General features: G+C 46.1%; 1 protein-coding gene across 1 annotated transcript in view; it reads left to right on the top strand.

The window, feature by feature from the left end:
• Positions 1 to 1,349: 1,349 nt before the first annotated feature.
• LOC126121327 (serine protease inhibitor dipetalogastin-like) overlaps positions 1,350 to 19,243 on the top strand; it is a 219,189-nt gene continuing 201,295 nt past the window's right edge. The window contains exons 1-2 of the mRNA XM_049915083.1: positions 1,350 to 1,473; positions 4,806 to 4,970. Of these exons, the coding sequence (XP_049771040.1) occupies positions 1,350 to 1,473; positions 4,806 to 4,970 (289 nt within the window). The remainder of the gene's footprint in view (positions 1,474 to 4,805; positions 4,971 to 19,243) is intronic.

A 19,243-nucleotide genomic window follows, 5' to 3' on the forward strand; every position in this document is an offset into this window, starting at 1 on the left:
AACGCCTTGAAAAGATCACAGAAAATACCAACAAGAGATATTTAAATTAAGGCTTATAATATTTGTTGAGTGAATGTATAAACAGAGTTGTCAATCGAGCAACCTTTCTGGAATCCAGAATGTGATATGCTGAGTTAATGTTCCTGCTTAAATATGACGCTACCCTACAATACATTGCTTTCTGAATGTTTTTGAAAAAGATGTCAGTGAGGAAATAGAGAGCGTAAAAACTGTAGAGGAAGGCAGAGATTGGAGTACATCCAGGAAATAAGTGAGGACGTAGGTTGCAATTTCTACTCTGGGATCAAATGCTTGGCATAGGAAACAGGAGAGGAATTCGTGGCGTGTCACATCAAACCAGTCTGAAGTCCACATAACCACCATCATATTGGTGGAGTGTTTCTCAAACCGTTTTGACACAATTCGGGTCTTGCTGAAAATACTCTTCATCCGCTGGGTGCTATAAGCTAAACCACAGAAGCAAGTGACCGGAACATAGCCTTATTTATCGTTTGCTGGTGAGCGACAAAGACCCTAATTTTAAAGGAATGCCTCTAGAAACTTCGTGAACCGTATCCTGTTGTAAAGCGGAGTACATTCGCACAATATTACGCAACTTTCTACAACTCATCAGTCCATGAGAGCGTATTTCACGGTTCTAGCGTCCAATGGCGGTGTTCTCTGACGCCTGTAACCTACTGCTAGCGGGGATTCGCGTTTGGGGCGGTCGTTACTGGGTGGTATGGCTGCTCGTTTTTTTTTTTTTTTGTTGTCCATCGCTGAATTGGTAAGTGATTTGTTGCACTGTGACCTGCCTATAAGCTGTTACATTTCGTAATAGTCGCTAGTGACCTACACAATAACACATGTCGGATCCTCGTAGATATAGTAGTGCTGTCCCTTAAACACAGAAACTATGTCTAAATCAGATGACCCATGAACACAAATTGTAAAAGTAGACGATGAGGTTATCAGCAACGTGAGAGAAACGGTAGATGCCGTTTTTCAATCAAGACGTTGACGTCGTGGTGTTGGTAGTACCCATAAGGTAACTATCTTGATGAACAGGTGCGAGGGGCACAGATATGGCTGGGCTATTCCTCAACTCGCACTGCATACAGCGTGCTGAGCCAACGACGGACTGATAAATGATGACACCGCTTGGAGACAGCGACACTTTCCTGGCACATAATCAGTATGCCTGCCGGTTGTCTCGATCTCAGACTCTTCGGTTGAAAACTACTCTGGCCTATCACGAATTCCTATGAGCACGGAACATAGCTCTGCCGATGGTTAACCCTATTTATGCGCATCGCCAAACTCTTTGGGCCGTGTCAGGCTACTGTACCATGGGTAAGGTTATGGAAGAAACTTCGGCAGCCGAGTACTTGCTACGTCGATATTCTCCGGCCCGGGAGAAGGTCTGTCGAGGGTACTGGACTGAGAGAACGTGGGTAAATGCTTCACAGCATGGTCAGCTACTTCTTGATATACAACGTTGGACTTAAGTGACATTAGCACCAATTTTAACATCAGCACAGCCAGTTACGGCGATTAATGTAATGAGTTACACTGTGACAAACCAATCTAAATCGGAAGATGGCTTTTGGTGGCCAAACCCTGTAGGAATAAAAATAATAATAAATAACAAGTTATAGAAACATTGTTATAACAATATTTTGCATGACTTAACTAAAAGAAGGGACCGGTTGATAAGACGCATTCTAAGACAGCAAGGAATCGTCAGCTTAATATTAAAGCTAGGCGTGGGGTGGGGGTAAAAACTGCATAGGGAGTCCAAGAGACGAGTACAGTAAGCAGGTTCGAATGGATGTGGATTTCAGTAGTTATTTGGAGATAACTGCTTGCGCAGGGTACAGCAGTGTAGAGCGCTGCTTCAAACCCAGTCTTCTGTCTGAAGACCGAAACAACATTAAGTGAAACTGTTGACAAAATTCCACATCTTTTGAAGGGGACCTCTGCAAGATGTTGTGGTACAAAGTCAAGTAGCCCCATATCCAGGGAATGAGTCATCTTAGTGAAGATGATTGCTAAGTGAGCCTGTAAAGAAACGCGCTGCTCTTCTTTGCGTCTTCTTTATTATCTCTGACAATCCTGTCTAGTAAGGATCTCACACTAGCGAGTAATATTCAAGTGTTGGTCAAACTAGAATTGTGTAAGCTACCTCCTTCGTGGACGGGCTGCATATCCTGAAGATTATTCCAGTTAACCTCAGTTCGTCTTACCGACGATTTATTCTTTGTGGTCTTCCACTTTAAATCGCTCCTAGATATTTTATGGGTGTGACTACTTTCAGGGATTGTTCTGCAATCGGCTAATCTGACAATAACAAGTCCGTCTGCCTCTTTACGCCCAATATATTTCAATTGTTTACGTGCCAAGCGCCAATTCTCTGCAGGTCTTCTTCGGTCCAATTTTCGGGCGTTGCGACTTCTCTGTGTACAACAGCACCATCTGCAAAAAACCCCATGAAGCTTTCAACATTAACAGCTAGGTCATTTATGTAAATTGTGAAAAGTAATGGTGCTATAACACTGCTTTTGGGTAAGCTCGGATTTACTTTTACGTCTGAAGATGTCCGCTCTTTGAGAGTGGCATGCTGTGTTCTGTTTGTTAGAGAATATTGAAGCCAATCACACCACTGGTCTGGTATTCAGTACGATTGTGTTTTTTTTGTTCATTAGACGGCGGTGCGGAACTGTATCGAACGCTTTCTGTAGGTCAAGGAACATGGCATCGACCTGGGCGTCGGCATCTACTGCTTTCTGGGTCTCGTGGACAAACTGGGCGAGCTTGGGTTTCACGCTATCGTTGTTTTTGAAACCCAAATTGATTCCCACAGAACAGATTTTCGGTTTTCAGAAATATCGGATTGGCACAGTGTACAGCGTGAGTCACCACTCCATGTCACTCCTCCCCACTCATCCACTGTCCAGTGGCATCGTTCTTAGCACCACCTCAAGCGTCGCTCAGCATTTACTACAACGATGTGTGGCTTATGAGGTGCTGCTCTATCATCGTGCTCCATTATTTGTAACTCCCTACGCAGTCATTGTGCTTGTTCGACTGCTGGCTGCACTTTGGAACTCACGATTGATTTCATCCGCTGATTTCATGCGATTTTTTACAACCGCTCACAGCAATGCTGGATGGTCAGTACACGAGGTCCGTATGGTTTTAGTTTGGCTGCGGTTTTCCCTTCATGTTTCCGAGTCACCGTCACATCAACAACAGTCGCTGTTGGCAGCTTCAGAAGGATTTAAATATCTCTGACGAATCTATTGGTCAGGTGACATCCAGTGATTAGTCTATGTTCGAAGCCACTGAGGTCCTCTGACCGACCCAGTCTCCTGTTACTGCTTCTATACTAACAACACGCCAGATATCACCTTCTTTTATAATGACGGGTCTGCCTGTCCTGACAAGTAATTATCAATTTCATACTACTGATGTGTATCGGGGTACTTGGATCACTGTAATTAACTCAAGCAACACACATTTCGTATACGTTATTATCATAGGAGGTTACATTCGACGTCATATTTAAGTTTAATCCTCATACCGTTAGAAAGTATCTCCGTCTATTCTAAAGTCGGCGCTGAAGATACAAAAAGTAGAGCATCCAAAAAACTCTTTCATCATTTATTTATTTATTTGCACGTCAAGTTCCGTAGGACCAAATTGAGTAGCAAATCTCCAAGGTCAGTACATGAAATTACAACATGAAGAGAATAACAGATAAAAATAAAATGTTTATGAACCCAAAAAAGAGTTAAGCTGTAAGTTTAAGTAAATGCAATCAACAATTTAATGTAAGAATGAGCTTAATTTTTCAAGGAACTCCTCAAAAGAATAGAAGGAGTGACCCATGATGAATCTCTTAAGTTTCTGTTCGAAGGCGCTTGGATTACTGCTAAGAGTTCTGAATTCTTGTGGTTGCTTATTGAAAATGGGTGCAACAGTATACTGCACACCTCTCTGCACAAGAGTTAAGGAAGTCTGATCCAAATGCAGGTTGAATTGCTGCCCAGTATTAACTGAGTGAAAGCTGTTTATTCTGGAATAAGCTGATATTGTTAACAAGAAACGACCGTGAAGAATATACATATATTACCACGCGGGATTAGCCGAGCGGTCTCAGGCGCTGCAGTCATGGACTGTGCGGCTGGTCCCGGCGGAGGTTCGAGCCCTCCCTCGGGCATGGGTGTGTGTGTTTGTCCTTACGATAATTTAGGTTAAGTAGTGTGTAAGCTTATGGACTTATGACCTTAGTAGTTAAGTCCCGTAAGATTTCACACACATTTGATTTTGAATATATATATTGGGAAGCCAAGGTCAAAATACCCAGACTAGCGAACAGAGGTCGACAAGCGGTTCGTGAACTTACACCATTTACTGCCACAACCGCCCGTTTCTGAGCCAAAAATATCCTTTTTATAATGGGAAGAGTTACACCAAAATATAATACCATACGACATAAGCGAATGAGAATAAACAAAGTAGACTAATTTTCGCATCGAACAATCACTTACTTCAGATACCGTTCGAATAGTAAAAATGGCAACATTAAGTCTTTGAACAAGATTCTGAACGTGGGCTTTCCAATTTACTATCTATCTGAACACCTAGAAATTTGAACTGCTCAGTTTCGCTTATCATATGCACTTTCTGTGAAATTAAAAAGTTTAAAAATGTCTTAATATTGCCAATACCCTATTTATCGAGTACTCTCCATACATACGCAACCGGTACAAATGTCACACCTTGCCTGTCTCCGTTGGTAGGTGCGGCAGCGCTACTGCAGCCCAGCCGGTGGTCTGTGCACGCGAACAGCGACGCCATCTGCCTGGAGGCGGCGCGCAACGCCACGCCGGACCCCGTGTGCGCCTCCAATGGGCAGACCTTCCACAACTTCCTCGCCTACCGCTGCTACATCCGCTTCTTCAAAGGTAGGCCCCTAGATTTACTTTCCTTGAAATACGCTTTATAGGTAACCAAGAAAACTATATTCATCAGACGCTCAGCCACACTAAACAAGCTCACTGGACAAAGTGTTAGTCACAGTCTTACAAGAGATCTCTGGTCGTTTTGGAGCGACCTTACCCTCGACCGCTACCTTACCATCCAACACAAAGCTCACAACAGACTCCGTCTCCGAAACTCCTGTCCAGCCAGACATGGGGTCTGCATCCTTCCACCAACCTTCACATCTACAAATCCTTGATCTGCCCCATTCTTTGTTATGCCAGCGTTGATTGGATTTCTGCCCCTCCCAAGTCCTATAAAGCCCTCCAAATCCTCGAACACCATGCACTCCGCCTCTCCTTCCACATCCGCCTTCTGTTGCCCACGTGCATCCTCTACGACCTCATCCCCTTCCCTCACCTTCTCCTTTTCCTTGAACACATCTGCACCCTATATATTGTCCGCCACCTCGATACCCCTCACCCCCTGGTGTCCCCTTCCTCTTCACCCCCAACCCGTTGCCGCATCTTTATGATTGTGTCCCACCCTCTCTCCATCTCGACACCCTCTGCCTCCTTTCCCAATGGAACTTCCAGCATCTACTCCTCCCAGATGCTGAGCTTCTCCCTGACATCTACCCTTCCTTCCAACTCTAACCCCACCTTCCTCCTGCGTCCTCCTCAGGGCTCCCTCTCCTCCCCCTCCCTTCTCCTGAGCTGCTTTCCCCTCCTATGTCCCCTCCCTCTCCTGTGCTCCCCTTCAGTGTCTCTGCACTCTCTCCTGCCTTGTCTTCCCTCTTCATCTCCCACCCCACCTGTCTCCTGCCTCTTGGCGCACCTGCTGATGCCCCTACTCTTTTCATCCTGCCCCCTTGTTCTCTCCTCCTTTTCCATCCTCTCAGGCCTCTCCCTCGACAGGTCCTACCTGGCAGTTTTATTCTTCATCATGTGTGCTGCAAGTGGGTTTAAAGTGCGTCATTCTGGAGTGTTTTTAATACTGAGGCCAACTTTTAACCTATGCATGTGACTTCAGTGTCTTTTTTTGTGCTCTACGAATCGCCAACTGTGGTTTTTATTTTTACTTTATGTCGACTTTTTTAATTGTCCCCCCCCATGAATGTTTCCATGTCAGTGTACTTTTACCTCCATTATCTCCCCTTACTCTGTTTTATGTCGTCCTTTTTGATCGCCTTTACATGTAACATTTTTTTCTTCTATTAGCTGTCATGTCACTCGGCTGAAGAGCGGTGGATTATGCCACTGACAGCCCTCCCCTGCCCATATGGGACTACTACTAGATGGTCACATGACTACCAACCACCGACGTAAGTCACGGCAGTGAAGTGGCGTTATGTAGCAGTCTGTTGTATGGAATCAGTGCATCATCGCAGTAACTTGGGTCCGCTTGCAGCCGTGACAGAGATACAAAGGAGCTATCGTGTTTTAACCTGCCCAAGGACACAGCGTGGATAAAGTCGCCAGATTTTTTGGTGGAACAATGCAAAATGTCCATTCCTCCTACAACGCATAATGGCCACTCGTAGCCATGTGACGAGGAGGGTGAGGTTAGCTTTTAACGGCCTGTTGACAAGGACATCATTAGAGACGGGTCAAAAACTCATATTAGGGAGGGATGGAGAAGGTAAGCGTCTGTGCCCTTTCGAACGAATCATCCTGGCATTTGCCTTAAGCGATTTAGGGAAATCACGGAAAACCTAAATCGGAATGGCCGGACACGGGTTTGAACCGTCGTCCTTCCGATTGTGCGACCAGTTTGCTAAACACTACGCTATCCCGCTCGGTGCCATGTAAGAAGGCGGACGTAGCGTGGTTGTAAGCACATCCGAACGAACAAGGACCGGAGACGAGTGTGACGCGTTTGCAATCGCTTTCAAACAAGGCAGGAATTACTACTGTCGCTGAATGCAGGTCCATCTAACCAGTTTCCTGGCGTGCATTGCGAAGAGAACAGATTGCAATGGAACTTTGTAGTAGGGTACGTTACCACATGTAGCTGGACGTCGTCAGTGGGTCAAGGAACACAGAAACTGGACGGTATCCGACTGGAGGCGTCCAGTGTAGAGGGAGCAGTTGAGGCCGAAGGAGTGTCTGTGATGGTTTGTGCACGTTTTTCGTACAATGATTTGAGCTCATGCATTGAGCTTGTCGTGAAAGTGAATTGCAATGTATATTTCAAAATTCCCTCTGACAAAATGCTGCCTCTTGTTCTACATCACATCGCATTCCAGTAAGACAACAGCCATGTTCACAGTGCTGCAAGCATACGTTCATAGTTCCTATTTGGAACAGCAACTACAATGTAGCAATTAACACCCCCTCAATTCGGTAGCTCACCGGGATCTAGCCATCAATTAGTTGCTTTAGATGGATATGGGGTACGTTCTTAAACTTATCAGAAATGAGATCATTTTCGATGCAAGAGGCGGTGTTAGCGTTAGGTTGCTTGCCATGTTGCATGAGAACATAAAAAATTTATTCCATTACGACAAACAAGCTACTTTTGAACTACAAACGTGTTACTTTTCGCTCTGAATACGCTCATGCAATGTATGTCTAATTGGCATCAGACTTCGTCACACTTCAAAGAGTACATCCGATAAATTAAATAGACTTCTAATGTTTTGTTTTTACAAAGAATAGACTAGTTTCGTAACGGAATATTCTCAGTGTTAACTGGAAAATTATTTGCGAATGGTAGATTTTAAATGTCAATTGTAGAAACCATAGGCGATTTAAATTGTCGTTTGTCATGGTTACGTGCTCTTGTGCTGCGTTAGTTCACTTATTACTGTAACGAACGTTACGGCTGTTGGTAAAGAATGTATGTGAGTTGAATTGTTGAAACTGAAGAGTTGTGTTATTGTGCGTGTGTACGTTTTTACAAAAATTTCATGTACCTGCAGTAATAAACCTGATAAATTTTGTTACATTTATGCAGTTGTTATTTGTGGTTTAGTTAGTCGACCATTAACAAAAGCAGTGAACAAGCACACGCCTTGTATTGCGGGTGTTGAGTTGAAAACCAAGATAAATTATGGGCTCGACACGTGTTGGACCTCGTGTTGTTCTACACTGAATGCACGGATGTATGGTAAAAACTTCTCCATGAAGTTTGTTGTGGCGTGAAACCACAAATAACGGATCGGATTGCTATTTTCGTATTGTACCTCCCTTCAGGAAAGGAGTTCTCCGAGAGGAAGAAGAATATTCAATATCCTGACATCCTATCTGTCACTCGTCCTGTGGCTCATGGCGAGGATTGCCTTTTCCTTTCTCCCCACGTCGACTATCATCAAACAATGATAGCGATGATGTTGAACCGACACGTAGAGCCGAGAAAGTTCAGTCACCTGACAGTGACACTGACCCTACATTAACACCCACATCGTCATCTGGAGAACCACAGACGGGCGATGTGGCCGAGCTGTTCTAGGCGCTTCAGTCTGGAACCGCGCGACCGCTACGGTCGCAGGTTCGAATCCTGCCTCGGGCATGGATGTGTGTGATGTCCTTAGGTTAGAGAAGTTTAAGTAGTTCTAAGTTCTAGGGGACTGATGACCTCAGATCTTAAGTCCCATAGTGCTCAGAGCCATTTGGAGAACCACACAAAATTACACAGTATGAACACCGTGATATGATTAAGGATTTAGATCTGCCAAAGGATAAAGCTGAAATCGTGGCCTTACGACTGCAGTAGTTGAATCTTCTTGATGATACAGTAAGTATATCTCTGTTTTGGGATCATCAGAAAAAACTTGCTTATCATTTGAGTACTGAAGGCGACATTACATTCTGCAGTGGCATTGACGGTTTGTTGGAAGACCTGAACATTACATACACTCCAGGAGAGTAGAGACTCCTAACAGTCGTCTCAAAGACATACCTGGAAGCACAATAGTGATGAAGGACCGTCCATCCCTGTTGCATATGCTGCTTTAGTTTAAAAACTTATACCATGTTGATATCAGCTATAAAATGTGTTAATTGTAATAAGCGTGAGTGGCTGGTATGTGGAGATTTCAAAGTAATTGTGATGCTGTTTGGTTTGCAAGTGGGTTACACTAAGCGTTACTGATACCTGTTTGATTGGGACAGTCGTACAAGGGAAAAACACTACACACGGAGGGAATGGCCTCCACGAATAGCTCTGGTGTGTAGGTCAAAACTATATTACCAAAGAACCTCTAGTGAATCTGAACAGTATTGTTCTCCTACCATTACACATTAAGCTCGGACTCATGACAGCATTTGTTAAGGCTGTACACTGGAATGAAGGAGCTTTTTAGTACACTCCTGGAAATGGAAAAAAGAACACATTGACACCGGTGTGTCAGACCCACCATACTTGCTCCGGACACTGCGAGAGGGCTGTACAAGCAATGATCACACGCAAGGCACAGCGGACACACCAGGAACCGCGGTGTTGGCCGTCGAATGGCGCTAGCTGTGCAGCATTTGTGCACCGCCGCCGTCAGTGTCAGCCAGTTTGCCGTGGCATACGGAGCTCCATCGCAGTCTTTAACACTGGTAGCATGCCGCGACAGCGTGGACGTGAACTGTATGTGCAGTTGACGGACTTTGAGCGAGGGCGTATAGTGGGCATGCGGGAGGCCGGGTGGACGTACCGCCGAATTGCTTAACACGTGGGGCGTGAGGTCTCCACAGTACATCGATGTTGTCGCCAGTGGTCGGCGGAAGGTGCACGTGCCCGTCGACCTGGGACCGGACCTCAGCGACGCACCGATGCACGCCAAGACCGTAGGATCCTACGCAGTGCCGTAGGGGACCGCACCGCCACTTCCCAGCAAATTAGGGACACTGTTGCTCCTGGGGTATCGGCGAGGACCATTCGCAACCGTCTCCATGAAGCTGGGCTACGGTCCCGCACACCGTTAGGCCGTCTTCCGCTCACGCCCCAACTTCGTGCAGCCCGCCTCCAGTGGTGTCGCGACAGGCGTGAATGGAGGGACGAATGGAGACGTGTCGTCTTCAGCGATGAGAGTCGCTTCTGCCTTGGTGCCAATGATGGTCGTATGCGTGTTTGGCGCCGTGCAGGTGAGCGCCACAATCAGGACTGCATATGACCGAGGCATACAGGGTCAACACCCGGCATCATGGTGTGGGGAGCGATCTCCTACACTGGCCGTACACCACTGGTGATCGTCGAGGGGACACTGAATAGTGCACGGTACATCCAAACCGTCATCGAACCCATCGTTCTACCATTCCTAGACCGGCAAGGGAACTTGCTGTTCCAACAGGACAATGCACGTCCGCATGTATCCCGTGCCACCCAACGTGCTCTAGAAGGTGTAAGTCAACTACCCTGGCCAGCAAGACCTCCGGATCTGTCCCCCATTGAGCATGTTTGGGACTGGATGAAGCGTCGTCTCACGCGGTCTGCACGCCCAGCACGAACGCTGGTCCAACTGAGGCGCCAGGTGGAAATGGCATGGCAAGCCGTTCCACAGGACTACATCCAGCATCTCTACGATCGTCTCCATGGGAGAATAGCAGCCTGCATTGCTGCGAAAGGTGGATATACACTGTACTAGTGCCGACATTGTGCATGCTCTGTTGCCTGTGTCTATGTGCCTGTGGTTCTGTCAGTGTGATCATGTGATGTATCTGACCCCAGGAATGTGTCAATAAAGTTTCCCCTTCCTGGGACAATGAATTCACGGTGTTCTTATTTCAATTTCCAGGTGTGTATTTGAGTAAGAACTTTGCATGTCTCATCACATATAAGATCGCAAAGGGGATTTTCATTGGTCCACAGACACGCCAGCTGTTGGTGGACACACACATTGAGCACAATCGACTCCTGATCAGCTGCCTATGTGGAACTTTTTCGTAACGTGGCAACATTGTTCTTGGGAAACAGTAGAGCCGAAAATTACAGAGACCTTGTGGACGAACTCATTTCTGCTTATAAGGTCATTGGCTGCAGAATGACTCCGAAGATGCACTTCCTTTACTCGCATCTCTATGTGTTCCCAGAGAATTGTAGTCCTTTCAGTAATGAGCACGGCGAGAGGTTCCACCAGGACATTTCTCTAATGGCACAACGATACACAGGACGGTGGACTACTTCTATGCCGGCTAATTGCTTCTGGATGTTACATCCACCAACCAAAAAGAGAAAGCAAAGAAACGGTGCAAATGAAATTGGCAAGTTGAATTAATGCATATATCCTATTGATTATGGTAGGAATATAAGTGAAAAAGGAAGTCCAACTTTACTTGTAACCCTGAGCTAGGGGATAATATTAATTGTGATATTTGTGCTTAGCGCATAGAAATCTATAAAGACCGTCTACTTTGGTTTCGCAAAAACTAGAATAGAGTATGGACCATTATATTGCTCATGTAAACGAAGTTGTCAAATACTGAGTGTCTCACATACGACGAACTAATATCCAGAAGACAAGCTCCCTGACGGTTTGATCCCTTCTCGGACTATGATAGGTGGTGTATCTGCTTTAGGCGAAACGAGAAGTCAAGACCGGCCTGGGAAGTAAGACCGAGAAAAATGATGTGCCAATCCTGAGTGACGAGCATCTGTTCACGGCCCCGTGCACAAACTCATACTCAACCATACAAAGAAACGGCAATGCGTCTACAGATTGAGTCGTTTGGAAATAGGAGTGTAGTGTTCAATCAGTGCAGCACGAATTGTTCGATTGAACTTTTTAGCCGGTCGGAGTGGCCGTGCGGTTCTAGGCGCTACAGTCTGGAGCCGAGCGACTGCTCCGGTCGCAGGTTCGAATCCTGCCTCGGGCATGGATGTGTGTGATGTCCTTAGGTTAGTTAGGTTTAATTAGTTCTAAGTTCTAGGCGACTGATGACCTCAGAAGTTAAGTCGCATAGTGCTCAGAGGCATTTGAACAATTTTTTTTATTGAACTTTTTCAGCGAGAAATAACGATTAACGGAAAGACCTTAGATTATTTCATACACTGCAGTGCAAGGAAATACTCCATTAATGTTTGTATGACAGTGCTACGGCGACAACTCCCATATTCAAAAGCATCTCACACTAAATGGTGGAACCATTATGTCTGCTTTTTCCAAGGCAACTGCTATTCCGTGTCCTGCAGATAAACAGATATACCACCTTCCAGAATCCAAGAAACGGACCAACATATCACCAGCGATCGAAGCCGGTCTCCCGAGTATAAGTACCGCACAACTCCAGAATCGTATGCGAAAAACGGTTTATGTTGTTCACAGAACGCAACCGAAAACTAACATAGTTTATTATCGAACTGCACCACCAGCGGTAACTGTAAGATCTCCAGACGCTGCCTATGCTGTCGGTGAAGAAGAGTTTATGGAGTGTGAAGGTGAGAAACAAATGGGTCACAACTTCTGTGAGGACGAAGCGGGCACCGAGTACACAGCTCAAGACTGGCACGTGTGACGATTGTCACAACAGTGATGCAGATATCCTACAGTACCGCTGTACAAGACAAAGCGTCACACTATGAGAAAAATGATTTCCAGGCGACCAACTGTTATGCTACGTTCAGATTCAGTTACATGCTGATTCACGCCCTGTGACTCGTACTGGCACTTTACTTTCACGTTTCCGTTTCATATGACGGCTGTTGGTTGTGTTTGGAGTAACACTGCCGTATCTTGTCATACAGGAAAGGGTGTTTCTGAGGCAATACCAACTGTCTGCAGTCTTATGCATTTGCACGGGTACACTATTTTATTCATGACTCGAATTTGATTCTACGCTGGTCATTCTTTATATGTGTCATGATTTCCACTCAAGATAGTGTAAACGGTTGGCATCATCTCCCATAATAATCAGTTTCGTGTGGGGCCCAGGGCCGGGTGTAACACTTTCAGTTGAACTACTCTTCGGCGACTTGCTTGTTTCTGATCTACATTAGACATCCAACCGAGGAAATGGGACCTACAATTTAACATGAAATCCGAACAACGTCTCATTTCTGGCGACTCGAGAGGTGAAGGACAGATTAAAGAGAGATTGAAAATTTCCGGATTCTAACATGCGACCTCTCACTTTCCAGGCACTAGAGCACCAAGTCCGACAAGCTACCATAAATGCACTAAATATGTACTTGGGAAATTCCTTGCAACTGCAATGTACTTGGATATTTTAATACCCGACACCGTTAGCAAGATGCAAAGAGCCTATAACGTAAAATATTCTTTTTAGTCGACGCAAATACAGAGAATAGCTCGCAAAGCGGGCAGTATCTTAATACAGTCCTCAAGAGCCTCAGAAAGGCAACCGAAACACAGCGCGATGCTCCAGTCGATCCGTGATTGGTGTCGAGTGGTCTGGGCCACCGAGTCTAGACGTAAACACTTCTAAAGGGTCCGGCGCCGGGGAAGCTTAATCCAAATCCTATTAGCCGACGCTCCACCAGTTGTTTCAGCCGCTGGGGAGCTCTTTCCAAGAAGTGTGCAATTAGCGATGTTTTCCTGCCCCATTCTCAAATCTCCGGAGATTTTCAAGTTGCATTAGGCGACAAGCGATGCGCGCATGTACACCACTACGACAATGAAACAGTGCGTTGTTTTTTTGTGTCTGTTTAATTCTGTCGCGAAGTAGAAGGTTAAATCTGAATGTTTTCACTTTTCATAATGACATGCATTCAAAAAATAAGACCTTTTTCCTGAGGCTGCTCTATTTTTGATGGAGGACGGACTACAATCCCTCAAACTCATGATTCAGTTGTACATTAAGAGACTGTAGTTTCTGCTCTGTTACGATACATTAGTCGTCTCCTGTGATAGGTTCTTTCAGTGTATTTTTATATCTATTATCCACTTCACGTAGTTCATGAAACTGTTACGATACACTAGTCGTCTCCTGTGATAGGTTCTTTCAGTGTATTTTTATATCTATTATCCACTTCACGTAGTTCATGAAACGCTTTCATTAGAAGTAAAATGTTTAAATAGTTACAGTTTTTCGAAAACACTGATGGGTAGTGGTGTTCAGCTGTGGTTTTGTGACTGCGCTACCATTCTATTAGCCATAGTTTGCACACCACACATTCTCTGCTGATTTGGTTTATAATTTCGCCTCCTAGCATTACACATATACCGGGCGATTATGAACTATAAGGAAACGCACTTGGCGATCCACGTGAGGATAAGATATGCTACGTCATTCAGCTAAGCTATTCACCTGAGATATTTCCTGAATCACTTAAGATATCTTATTTCTGTTTGCATTAAAATGAATTGTGAAAAAATCACCACTACACTACAAATAGTTCCTTTATAATAGTTATACACGGTCAAGTCACTATGTGACCACCGTCCATGTTAGAGGTCAACGTGCAATAACCACTCACAGACGGCAGGTAGCAGCACTAGTAGTAGAGGGTATATAAAGCGTGTCGCGTGGGGGGACGGGGGAGGGCGGGGTAAGCGGAAAACATTGGAGTCGTTGTAAGGCGGAAACAAACCGATTTATCTGACATACAAAAGGAGGTGATAATTGGTTTCTGGGTCAAGGATGGAAGCATTTCCGCAACGGCTAAGTTTGTAAAATAACCACGTGCAGCGGTGGTTGAAGTATACAGTGCGTGGCGAAATGGCGCTTTCCAAAACCGGCACCAGAAGGCTTTTGACACTGTACGACACAAGCGGCTCATAGTGAAATTGCATGCTTATGCAATATCGTCTCAGTTATGTGACTGGATTTATGATTTCCTGCCAGAGAGGTCACAGTTCGTAGTAACTGACGGAAAGTCATCGAGTAAAACAGAAGTGATTTATGGCGTTCCCCAAGGTAGTGTTATAGGCCCTTTGCTGCTCCTTACATATATAAACGATCTGGGAGACAATCTGAGCAGCCGTCTTCGGTTGTTTCCAGATGACGCTATCGTTTGTCGATCAATGAAGTCATCAGAAGATCAAAGCAAACTGCAAAACGATTTAGAAGAAATATCGGAATGGTGCGAAAAGCAGCAGTTGACCCTAAATAACGAAAAGTGTGAGGTCATCCACATGAGAGCTAAAAGGAACTCGTTAAAATTCGGTTACGTGATAAATCAGACTAATGTGAAAGCCGTAAATTCAACTAAATACCTAGGTATTACAATTATGAACAACTTAAATTGGAAGGACGCGCTATACGAGATTGGAATAATAGAGAATTGTGAAGGTGGTTCGATGAACCCTCTACCAGGCACTTGAGTGTGATTTGCAGAGTATCCATGTAGATGTAGATGCAGAGACAACTGTGGTGCACCACGGGTCCTAAATGATACTGGACTCGCATTCGGAAGGACGACGGTTCAATCCCGCGTCCGGCCATCCTGATTTAGGTTTTCCGTGATTTCCCTAAATCACTCCAGGCAAATGCCGGGATGGTTCCTGTGAAAGGGCACGGCCGACTTCCTTCCCCATGCTTCCCTAATCCGATGAGACCGATGACCGCGCTGTCTGGTCTCCTTCCCCAAACCAACCAACCAACCTAAATGAGAAAGATGAACGACGGCTGCGGAGATTAGTATGGGCGACTGTTGAGCAACTGATACCACAGATGAACCTGGGGGCTAAAAACAGCGTCTCCTCAACGACCGTTCAGCGTATGTTGCTGTGTAAGGGCCTCCACTGCTGTTCATTGGCCACGCAGGCTGGCATTTGCACGCCAGTACCGCAACTGGAGTGGCGACAGACGGCACTTTCAGATGAATAACGTTTGATGCTCCATCGGTCAAATGGCCTTTGGCGTATACGGTCCTGCAACAGTCGTCGGCAGGATCCAGGCCGAAGAATTTATAATATGGGGAATATTTTCATGGAATTCCCTGGCTGATCTCGTCGTTCTACACTCCTGGAAATTGAAATAAGAACACCGTGAATTCATTGTCCCAGGAAGGGGAAACTTTATTGACACATTCCTGGGGTCAGATACATCACATGATCACACTGACAGAACCACAGGCACATAGACACAGGCAACAGAGCATGCACAATGTCGGCACTAGTACAGTGTATATCCACCTTTCGCAGCAATGCAGGCTGCTATTCTCCCATGGAGACGATCGTAGAGATGCTGGATGTAGTCCTGTGGAACGGCTTGCCATGCCATTTCCACCTGGCGCCTCAGTTGGACCAGCGTTCGTGCTGGACGTGCAGACCGCGTGAGACGACGCTTCATCCAGTCCCAAACATGCTCAATGGGGGACAGATCCGGAGATCTTGCTGGCCAGGGTAGTTGACTTACACCTTCTAGAGCACGTTGGGTGGCACGGGATACATGCGGACGTGCATTGTCCTGTTGGAACAGCAAGTTCCCTTGCCGGTCTAGGAATGGTAGAACGATGGGTTCGATGACGGTTTGGATGTACCGTGCACTATTCAGTGTCCCCTCGACGATCACCAGTGGTGTACGGCCAGTGTAGGAGATCGCTCCCCACACCATGATGCCGGGTGTTGGCCCTGTGTGCCTCGGTCGTATGCAGTCCTGATTGTGGCGCTCACCTGCACGGCGCCAAACACGCATACGACCATCATTGGCACCAAGGCAGAAGCGACTCTCATCGCTGAAGACGACACGTCTCCATTCGTCCCTCCATTCACGCCTGTCGCGACACCACTGGAGGCGGGCTGCACGATGTTGGGGCGTGAGCGGAAGACGGCCTAACGGTGTGCGGGACCGTAGCCCAGCTTCATGGAGACGGTTGCGAATGGTCCTCGCCGATACCCCAGGAGCAACAGTGTCCCTAATTTGCTGGGAAGTGGCGGTGCGGTCCCCTACGGCACTGCGTAGGATCCTACGGTCTTGGCGTGCATCGGTGCGTCGCTGCGGTCCGGTCCCAGGTCGACGGGCACGTGCACCTTCCGCCGACCACTGTCGACAACATCGATGTACTGTGGAGACCTCACGCCCCACGTGTTGAGCAATTCGGCGGTACGTCCACCCGGCCTCCCGCATGCCCACTATACGCCCTCGCTCAAAGTCCGTAAACTGCACATACGGTTCACGTCCACGCTGTCGCGGCATGCTACCAGTGTTAAAGACTGCGATGGAGCTCCGCATGCCACGGCAAACTGGCTGACACTGACGGCGGTGGTGCACAAATGCTGCGCGGCTAGCGCCATTCGACGGCCAACACCGCGGTTCCTGGTGTGTCCGCTGTGCCGTGCGTGTGATCATTGCTTGTACAGCCCTCTCGCAGTGTCCGGAGCAAGTATGGTGGGTCTGACACACCGGTGTCAATGTGTTCTTTTTCCATTTCCAGGAGTGTATAAAGCACAATGGATCAGCACAAGGAGGCATCTATCTTGGGGACCATGTGGACCCCTACATGCAATTTGTTTTTGCCTCGGCACGTTGACATTTACCAGTAGGAGTATGCAAAGCTTCACACAACTCGCAGTGTACCTGCATGGTTAGAAAAGCACCAGGATGAGTTTACCGTACTGCCTTGGCCACTAAACTTCCCCAATTTAAACTCAATCGAAAATCTGTTAACCATATCGATCGGGCCGTTCGGGCGATGTATCCTCAGTCGAGAAATGTTGTGCAGCTGGCCATGGCATTGGAGTCGACATGACTCCTGTAAGTAGGCTGTTTATGGTTTTATGTTGATATCGCCACGTAGCGCTCTGTATGAAAATCACTGGCTGTGCTGCGTGCAGTCTGTGGCTGGGTGGCATTGTTGGAATGTTCTAGTGTTGGGCTGTTGGCTGTTAACAGCGCGTAGCGTTGCGCAGTTGGAGGTGAGCCGCCAGCAGTGGTGGATGTGTGGAGAGGGATGGCGTTGTTTTGAGTGTGGATGATCTGGACGTGTGTCCATCAGAGACAGTAAATTTGTAAGACTGGCTGTCATGAACTGATACATATATTATGTCTTTTGAACACTATTAAGGTAAATACATTGTTTGTTCTCTATCAAAATCTTTCATTTGCTAACTATGCCTATCAGTAGTTAGTGCCTTCAGTAGTTAGAATCTTTTATTTAGCTGGCAGTAGTGGCGCTCGCTGTATTGCAGTAGTTCGAGTAACGAAGCTTTTTGTGAGCTAAGTGATTCATGAAAGGTATAGGTTATTGTTAGTCAGGGCCATTCTTTTGTAGGGATTTTTGAAAATCAGATTGCGTTGCGCCAAAAATACACTATTGCGTGGCAGTTTAGTGTTGATCAGAATAGGTAAAGAGCGAACGTACAGTTCTGTTCAGCTGTTTGAAAATCAAATAACGTTAGGGGTTTAACAGCATAGTCAGTCATAAATTTTTCTAAGGGGACGTTTCACTCCACATCCCCGTCGATACCTTCTAGAACCTCACTGACTCTCTTCCTGCACGTCCGCACTATAAAAGATGGTAATTGAGGCATATGACAGGTGGTCACATTAATCTGTCTGCTCCGTGTATTAATCATAGAGAGAACACTATCGCCTTTTCTTTTTCGTACCAAACTGTCGTAATTTCGGCTGCTAGCATCGTTACTCTGAAAAAGGCAGGTTCGACGATATTTACCTCTTCCAAAGTCGATTAGTAGTGTCGGAGAAATTACACTATTTGTGACTTAGGATTTAATCTTTTTTTGTACATGAAAACTGTGTGGAAGATCTTATAGTCTTTACGGAATTATCATATCAGACTGTCTGCTTGATGCAGCTAAGTAAGTCTATTTGCAAAAACAAAATATTGGGGAAAAGTTAACTTTAAAACTGTTAATAATCACACTCTGAAGGTCGTGTGTTAAACAATATCTTTCGAAACATTCATTCTTATGCAAGCTGTACGTCGCTAGTTAGTGCAAAGAAACTCTATTGTTACATTACAGGAACGTATTATGGGAAAATGCAAAATCTTCTCAAAGTCTTCTCCGGCCAGCACTATGCAAAGGCATGCCATCCCAACGCCCCGTGTTGCCACCTGTTGCGGCCACATCTTATAAGCCTTGCTTCATGCAGTGGAGAATGGCAAAACAGAGGCACGTCGGCGACTGAGGCGTTGCGAAGTAGGCAAGCACAGATAGCCTTGCTGACAGCAGCAGTCTACCAACAGGTTGATGCAAGGACGCACACAGACCGAGCGCCGAGTGAAGCCTGCAGAGTGCTGAGTAAGGGGAAGTGAGGCCAGCACGCTAAGTTACACTGCAATATACTGCAGGAGTAATAAAAAAAAGCTACCACCGAGGGTAAAAAAAGGCCTCTTGCCGGATATAAATAGTGGAGCGCAGGCAGCAACAGACAGAAGCCATTAGGAAGTAGTTCGGATCTGAGGA

This window comes from Schistocerca cancellata, chromosome 1, assembly GCF_023864275.1.
Source record: "Schistocerca cancellata isolate TAMUIC-IGC-003103 chromosome 1, iqSchCanc2.1, whole genome shotgun sequence".
Classification (NCBI taxonomy): domain Eukaryota; kingdom Metazoa; phylum Arthropoda; class Insecta; order Orthoptera; family Acrididae; genus Schistocerca; species Schistocerca cancellata.